The 8,882-nt window shown below is 38.0% G+C and overlaps 1 protein-coding gene across 1 annotated transcript in view; it reads right to left on the minus strand.

Annotated features, from left to right (window-relative positions):
• Positions 1-1,985: 1,985 nt before the first annotated feature.
• Positions 1,986-8,882, minus strand: part of LOC125425704 (golgin subfamily B member 1-like) — a 59,076-nt gene continuing 52,179 nt past the window's right edge. The window contains exons 22-29 of the mRNA XM_048483237.1: positions 8,664-8,815; positions 7,612-7,768; positions 6,792-6,944; positions 5,878-6,039; positions 5,357-5,454; positions 5,063-5,197; positions 3,757-3,871; positions 1,986-2,671 (exon numbers count right to left, since the gene is read on the minus strand). Coding sequence (XP_048339194.1) covers positions 2,513-2,671; positions 3,757-3,871; positions 5,063-5,197; positions 5,357-5,454; positions 5,878-6,039; positions 6,792-6,944; positions 7,612-7,768; positions 8,664-8,815 — 1,131 coding nt within the window. The 3' untranslated portion in view covers positions 1,986-2,512. The remainder of the gene's footprint in view (positions 2,672-3,756; positions 3,872-5,062; positions 5,198-5,356; positions 5,455-5,877; positions 6,040-6,791; positions 6,945-7,611; positions 7,769-8,663; positions 8,816-8,882) is intronic.

The following is an 8,882-nucleotide window of genomic DNA, read 5'->3' on the forward strand; positions in this document are numbered from 1 at the left end:
TCACATCCCCCTCTTTGCTTTCCCCTTTTTTCCAACTAAGAGGTAGGCTGACTGATTACTATGTTCATTGTCAGCTCCAGATTAGAAGTCCTTATTTGCTACATTATTACCTACCTAACTAAAAATAGCTCTGTTCATATTTATTAGGAGACATTACCATGCAAAGCACTGCTATTTGAAATGTCCATACAGCTATCAGTCTTCTGTAACAGGGAGGCAGAAAATAGTTACCTTATCTTAAGATTGTGTGACTCAGTTCCTGAAAATGGGCCCTGATTCAGAACCTATTTACCTATGAGGTGGAAACTATAACCAGGTCTGTGCCCAAGATTTTGTCCTATTTGGTTCATATGGCCTTTAGTATATATGTTAATCTGGTTATCCCAAACAGCAGAAAATATATTATGCATTTTTGCAAGCACTGTATTATCCTGGAACAGCCAACTGAAGGAAAGCTATTTCTGCATGGCTCTTAGTGACAACTTCTGATAATGTCAATGTATAAACAAGCTTGATCTCTGACCAGCTATTATCATAACCAATGGATTTAAAATCATCCTATTGTTCAAACAATGTAATTCTGTACTAGGAGTATCCCTATTGTGACCAATATATATTTCAATATAGAGAAGCAATCAGAGTTGTGTAATGATGAAATCCTATGTGTTCTCAATTTTACAAGGCTATATAGTTTGGCATAAGGTAAATACCTGTGAAAGAGCAAAATAATGCACACGGCAAGGTAATGTAAAGGACATCACCTCATGCTCTCGTTTAGTATTGTGTTCACAAGATGTTCTCTCTGATCTTTAGATTGGAAAGCCTAAGAAGTCCATATTAAATAAAATTATGATTGCATTAATGAAATTACATGCACCCATAATACTTTAAAACATTTCTGTGTAATATATTTCAAGTCCAGTAGAATTTTAAAAAACCATTAAAACATTCTAGACTTTCTGTGAGTCCAAGTTCACTTTGTCAGATCTAAAATACCAGTCTGGAAAGCTTTATACGCTGGTCTTTATGGTGCTAATGGACTCCAATTTTGTTTTGCTACTACAGAATAACATGGCAAACTACTTGAAATTGTCTCTGTGTAATAAATGTTTTCCTTTGCCAACTCAAAGAAGGCCCTTAGTCTAAAATGGAAAGAATTTAGAGTCATCGTTTTCAACATGAGAGGTAAGTCTCTGTGAACTGCTTGGAGAAAGTTCCTTCCTTTGAAAATGAAGACAGAAGGCATGGTGCTAACCTCCTCCTTTCAAGCTAAAGCAACTGTCTAAGGTATTACAGTATTTGTTTTGATAATCAACAGTAAAATCTTAACAATAATACCAGGCTAGGGGAATTTTTCTATTTTGTCCTGTTTAATTTTAATTGGAACAAATAGTTTTCTATAGTAGCAAAGGCTTCCAATGCTACTTAATATTTATGTCATGTACCATTTATTAGCCAAATGGCAAATATTTATTGTGAAAGGGATCCAGTGTTCAGTTGCTCTACTCCTGCCATTTCCCTGTGGTTTCACTCCATGTACTGAACATTTAACATAATGCAATTTTCCATGTTTTTAAAATGATAAATGATGTTATGAAAAAAATTGGATCCCACCTGACGTTACAACAGTACATAAAGTTAAATGAGACGATGGGCCAGCTCCCAGGAACTCAAAAACAGGGTCCTGACATACACAGAAGAAGGCAAGTGTTTCTCAGGGGACTAGAAGGGAATAATCCCAGAGACGTGGACTAGATGTACACCGCAAGAGGTCCACTTACAGGAAAGCAAAAAAGATTTGAATAAGTAATGAATCAACCTTCTAAAATCTGTCCATTGGGTTGGTTTGCGTCACCTTTTCCAAATTCTCACTGTATCTTTGTGAGTCTTGAGATGTTCAGGAGACATACATATAAATATTTTAAACAAATAGTTCTTGTACCAACCAGTCATCAACCATGATAAATATTGAAGCAAAGAGAAAGTTTTCATGTTCTTAAGATTTTATTTAAAGTTAAGAAACTCAAGAAACTGATTCCAGCTTTTTTCCCAGTATTGCACTCTGTAAGCTTCTTGCTATAAACAAGAAGACAAAGACACCCAAGAGAGGAGAATATTTTTTTTCAAATGTATAATTCAACTCTGCTAAAATAAACTTTATATAGAAAAGATATCATTTACAGCCCAGTCATTCATTATATATTCCCAAAGAATACAAAACACCCCTATTGCAGCATATTCTTCGTAGTGTGTTTTGATGACAGTATCTTTTTCTTTAGCAAATATAATATTCCAGCGTGAAACAGCAATTTAACTCAAACTTTGGATCAACTGTGATGTACATTTAAAACTTCTTAATTAAGAAGTTAAAAAGCCACACACTATACTTGGAATATTTACAACAGTATTCAGTGCATAGCATAACAGCAGCTTCTGAAAAGTTCATGTTCTCACCATTATTGGCACACCATTATTTAGAAGTAAAATAATTCACCTAAAAAGTTCAGTGCATTTATAAGATGCCTGTGAGACAGAGGAAAACAAGAAGATGTAGTACCACCAGATAACTAAGAAAGAGATAGCGAGATTTTGCTCTGGAGGTCAGCAGTTTGGAGCAGTAAAGACTTCGTCCTCGAATCCATCTCTGGAAAGAAAGGGCCCCTCCTTTCATCTGTTCAGAAAAGTAGTGCAAACTCTTATTATAATGGAGTTTCAAGATTTATACAGTTTCCAAATGGATTCAGGGCAGGCAAAAACAATGAGCGGTTAAAATGTGGAATTTACTCTCAGGATGTAGTTATGGTCATAAGCATAGCATTAAAAGGGGGATTAAACAGATTCATGGGTGATATATATCTAACAGTGACTACTAGTCATGGTGACTAAAGAGAACTTCCAAGTTCAGAGCAAGTAAACCCATGAATAGTGTCAGGAGGAAACATCAGGAGAAGGTTTTGGCCTCTATGCCTGATTAATGGACCTCCAGAGGAACTGGTTGGCCATTATGTGAAAAAGGATACTGGGCTAGATGAATCATTGGTCTGATCCAGAAGGGTTCTTGTTGTGTTCTTAAGTACACAAATTACAGATGGCTTGCATATGAAGCTAAAATAGTGACCTGCATAAATCCACATGAGTTCAGGTTTTGCAGTTTGTTCCAGACTAAATTTTCCACAGATGGAAAGTGTAATTTCTGCCAATTCCCCCTTCCTGCTGCAAACAAACCCTTTTGCCATTCCCTGGATTCCCATCCCCCACATTTGGCATTTTAGGGAGAATAATGAACTGCAAAGGGAGAGGGAGACACTGCAAAGTTCTGTCTGACTGATAGAAAGAGCTTCCATTGGGCCAGCCACACAACACAGAACTTAACTGAGGCGGCCTTGAATAGCTTGCACCCGACAACCTCCCTTGTGACAAGACTGAATCCCACCTAGTTTACCAATAATGCTGAGTCAGTGGCTGTTTTTAAGCAACCCACTTACAACAAAAACACTGCTGGATTCATCCTACTAATAAGCAATCTGAGAGCACTATGATTACTGACATTAGCAGAGAACTGGTTTTAAACAATCCACTAGTGACTAATTCAAGAACTGGAAACTGAATTACTAATTACCAAATTCCAGATAGAACCTACTGTTTCAGCAAGATTCTTAAAATTTGTAAAAAGACTTCCAGATTTGTTAAAACCTACCCACAATTAATGTAATAGAAGTAATATCTCGGGTTTATTTTGGGGATTTATAAACTTACCTTTCGTACTATAATATGTTCACTGGTGTTGATGATCAGAGCATCTCTTTCCTCATCAGACTCCATCTGAATGGCATGTTCTCTAGGTGAGGGCCTATAACCACCCAATTCAAGCCTAAAAAGGGAATTGAAAAACACAAAAGCATTGTAAGAATATGGCTGTTGAGGGTTTTCTGGGCTGTGTAGCCATAGTCCGGTAGTTTTTGCTCCTAACATTTCACCCACATCTATGACTGCTGTCTTCAGAGGCATCACACAGTGAGATGTGTTTCTCACCTTGGCTCCGTGTGAAGAGTCTTATTGTGACATGAAGATGCCAGCCATAGATGTGGGTGAAACGTTAGGAACAAAAACTACCAGACGATCGCTCCACAATCCAGAAAACCCACAACAACCAGTTAATTTCAGCTGTGAAAACCTTCAACAATACATGTTTCTGCAAGCTACTGTCTATGCAGGTCTTTCTGGATCTCAGATAACCTGCCCTTTTCAAATGAACCAGTTTCCTCAATGGAGTCAGATTGTACAGCTTTTGTTCCCTACAATTTTTTTTACAGTCTCTAAGTATTACACATTCTTTCTAACAGCAACAAAGGAATCTTTCTTTATTACCTCACACCTTCAACTAATGATTTTAAACAACAGTAAAAATGCAGTTAAATACAGAAGATCTCAATTCCATAAATTCAGATTTTACATCTTTTTTTATCAAGAACTGTGTAAATCTGGTTAAGAGCCTCCTAATGACAAGATCAGAAATTGCAGACAAACTGTGTTTAAAGGCTTCTTGGCCACAGTGATCTATGCTCTCCTGAAATATACAGCCACAAGAAAATGTTTAAGGTATCCTAGAGTGTAATTCCAGCTAAGTAAGAAAACAATAAAGTCAAACAAAACCTATGCCAAGTACTTCACATGAACTGTGTCCCTTTACCGATGATCCTAAATATTCTGTCAGCATTCAGGTGTTCTGTGACAGATGAATAAGGTCAAGGATTCTATTAAGTGAGTAAAGGGAAAGGGGCGAGGGGAAAACCTGAAAACCACTGCAGTACACCATAATGCAACTGGAGGGCATTGATTTTTGTGTACAAAAACAAAATAGAAATCACACTTTCAGGTCTGAACTTTCATCTAATCCATAGAAATAGATTTCTGTGTCCAATACAGACACCTACAAAAATCAAGACATTCCACTGGGGAGCAATGAGATGCTGCAACAAAAAACCCTAGGGGCACTAGGTAGTTGCTCCAATTAAATATTTTCTTTCTGGACCAACTGAGAGATCTTTTCAAATATAGCTACCTTTTCAATTGGTTCACAGAGTGCCCAAGATGCTCTTCTGCAGCTTGTCGCCTGCTCCTCTCTTTTGACAGCGTTTCCATGAGTTGTGATACAGTTTGTTGCACTGAATTATATTGCAACTCCATCTCTGTGAGCCTAGAAAAACCAGGTTCTAATCAAATTCAAGGCGAAGCAAAACTGTCTCAACAGTCTCAAACTAGAAATTAATAAAGGTAGATAAAATTTAAAAACACAAATACACATTTTATATCATGATCAACAGCAAAAAATGGGCTGTCAACAAACAATCCTGACCTTTTCCTTAATTCACTGAGTTCCATATTGTCTATTTCAACAAGGACAGCAGCTTTCTCCTGGGGAGCTCCTGGGGGAACTTCTGCTTGAGTTTCACCCTAAAAAACAGCAAATTTCAATATGCTTCTTAAGAATAAATGTTCACTAATATTGATTTCCTAGTAGAATTAACTTGTCTTACACCACATGAACACACACACACACACACACACACACACACATTCCAGCCCTTTTTGTTAAATTAAAAAAAATTGTACAGGATTTTTCTCCTCCTCTATTCCTCCTAGAAAAGGTCACTCATTCTTAGAGGAATGGACCTCAGAGGAAATTACCTTTGCATGTGCAAAGTTCTGCCCTTTCTGCCTAGAAGCTTCCTGCCTTGTGTATCAATCTGGTCATCTGGGAGAGATTCCGCAGCTCTCCAGTAACTGAGTCAGACTTGGCTTTGTAACCAGGAAGGGCTTCCCATGAAGAGTACCTCACAGAAAATAAAAACAAAGTAATTATCTGTGCTTCCTTACCTCAACAGTACCCTGAACAGAAATGTGTGCTTGATATTCCCTTTGAAGCTGCAAGTAACAATTCTGCAGATCAGTGTAATGAAGTTGGTTATCCCGCAAAGTCTGGGACACCATTTTCAGCTGGCCAGACAATATAGCATTTTCTTCGGCTGAATGCATTACCTGCAACAATTCAGCTTGGGTAAACACCACCATGCAACTGCTGTTCCAAAGAAGGTTACTTGACTGTTCATTAACAAGTTTGAGCATCAGCTTCACTATGGAGTTGAAACTCTGCTATGTAAGCATATGTGAATATGCCTATTTGCTTTGTAATGTTTCTGAAGCTTACAAAAGTCAAGCAGTGAGACAGAGAGCACCCTGAAGCACACTGCAAACAATCCTTTTGACTGTTAGTTTTGAAAATCAGTACCCTCTGTTGTTTTTGAAACTATCCCAAATGTAGAAAGCATTTTCTCCTGTAGCAAAAAAAGATACTGATGGACATGTAGAGTTAATCACACAGGGAACTGAGGGACAGAACCAGCAAGTGGCACAGGAGTGTGGGAAACAGGAGTGGAGGGTGGATGTCCATAGCAATACCTCCCTAATATTTGAGAGATAAGTAACAGTGGGCATAGGAGTGGAACAGGAAGCATATCCTAATCCAAAGTGCCAGTCTGACTAACCAAATCTTCTAAGGCCTGAATCGTCAACAGGCCCCATTTCCAAGCTTTTAGCTCAAACACTAAAAAAGTCTGAAAACATCAGAACGAAATTTGTTTTTCATTAAATGAATATTGTCACCAAATTTGTCGTCACTTCATGATTTTACACTTACAAGGAACTCCTGTAGACAAGAAAAAATGTATGCATTTATGATATAGTTGTGCAATTTTAGAGTACTATTTATTTAGGAGTTGTGTCTACTGTACCTTTGAATTGATTTGCTGGAATCGCATCTCTCTCTGGTGCAGCTCTTGCAGGCAACACTGAAGCTCACTCTGAAGCCGATTTCTCTCAGCCAAGAGACAGTTCATTTGTTCAGGGCTGTCTGTGCTTCCAACAAGAGAAACCGTTTCTAACCCCTTGGACAAAGCAAAAAACAAAAACGACTGAATCTGGCAATACTGCAGTAGGCGTTCAATATTTCTAGAGCAGTGTTGTTCAAAACACAATTTTGCTAACATTTAGTTTTTCAAAATAGGAGCAACGTTAGCTCCAGGTAACAGATGAGCTGCCATATTTTGTACCAGGTGCAATTTCTGGGTCTTAAAGGGCAGCCTCATGAAAAGCATGTTATGGGAATCTTGCTTCCAGGTTACTGAAGCATGTATTGGTATGGTCAGATCAGATATTTGCAAATTTGGAGCCAGTGTCCTAACCAAATGAAGCTGGAAAACTGCTTTTTTTTCCTGTCAGGAACACCTGTTTCTCTAACAGAGGACCAGTTTCAAACATGCTATTAACAGAGTTGTTCAGCAAAAGTGGCATACCACCAATGGTAAGAAAAACAATCCCATTTAAAGCACTGGCTCTCCCTGCCACCATCAATATCAGTCTTCTACTTCAGTCTATTAAACTACATATATTCAGGAAACAAATTAAAAAGTAGCCAATTGAAGATTGAGATCTTAGAATCATTTGAAGCCCTCCTTGACTCTCAAAGCTGATATTAACTTTAAATTTGAAATATAAAACATTTTTGAAACATTTAAAGGTTATTAGAGCAGCCTTTTCAGTTGCTTGTTTTACCTTAGTTGAATGAATGCCAGTAGTTCCAGATCCCTGAGATAACATTTCACGATGCACTCTCTTCAGTTCTGCAATCTGTCTTTCTTTCTCGTCAACTGTTGCCCGGAAGTGATTTTGAAGTGCATGACATTCTGCCAGCAGAAGATTTTTTTCCCTCCTGGATATAATTTTTTTTTCAAATTATTAGGGTTTTACTGACAACAACATTGAACAAGTGTCGTACTGCAATGTACAGCTCATCAAAATAACAATAAATCAATTACAATGCTGCTCTATGCATAAGGAAACGACACGGAGGGCTGTACAGGAACTGGTGAGATATAGCAAACTTGTTTTGTTTATATATGTAAGAGAGAAGCTTTCATTTTAATTGCAATTATATTCCTAAACCCGAAACATGTTTACACCAAATACAGCAGAAAGTACAGATTAAGAATGTCAGAATTACCTGACCTCTTGCTTCAGGTCTTTTGCTTTATTCATGGTGGTAAACCACCCTCCCCCAGTGGCTATTCCCTTTCCTCCCCCTACCCCAGGAGATACCTTATACCAGGGGTCCCAACTTTTTTGAGTCTGTGCAGGAACCTTAGGAATTCTAACAATATAGTGGATTCAGCCACAAAATTGCTGCTGTAGGAAGTGGTGCTAGCTACAAAATGGCTGCCACACTTTACCCTCAGTCACATGATGCAGAAGCTTGTGCTCTGGTGACAACTGTTGCCAAAGAAACATATTTAAAATCTGCAGAGCCAATCATTCTCCAGTGCTCAATCAAAACCCTTACTAGGCAACAGTCTTACCTGGCCCTGCCTATTTTCTAAAAAACAAAACAAAACTTGGTAGGCACCAGAAAAGGGCACCATGTTGGGGACCTTGCCTTATATTTTCCACAATATAGAAGTTTTAATAAAGATCAACACCAAACTTCTGATGAACCCCAGAAACAAACCATTATGTGGCTTGCAAAAACAAACACCCCCATCTGCTCACAAAAAAATGGATACACTCACAAGGTTGTGTTTTTTTTTACTGCCCATACTTAAATGCTTTACCGTAATTCAATTAATTCATTCTGGTATGAGGCTCTTTCTTTCTCAGCTTCTTCTTGAAAAACTTTTGTCTGGTTTAAGTCTCTCTCAAGGTCATGCACTTTGGATTTTAGATCTGATATCTCAGCTGTTGTAAGACTTGCTCCTTCTTTAGCCTACAGGAGAAGAAACAGATTAAGAAAACAAATATGAAAGGGATTCTCTCTTCAGTTTTGCAAACTG

Source organism: Sphaerodactylus townsendi, linkage group LG02, assembly GCF_021028975.2.
Source record: "Sphaerodactylus townsendi isolate TG3544 linkage group LG02, MPM_Stown_v2.3, whole genome shotgun sequence".
Lineage (NCBI taxonomy): Eukaryota > Metazoa > Chordata > Lepidosauria > Squamata > Sphaerodactylidae > Sphaerodactylus > Sphaerodactylus townsendi.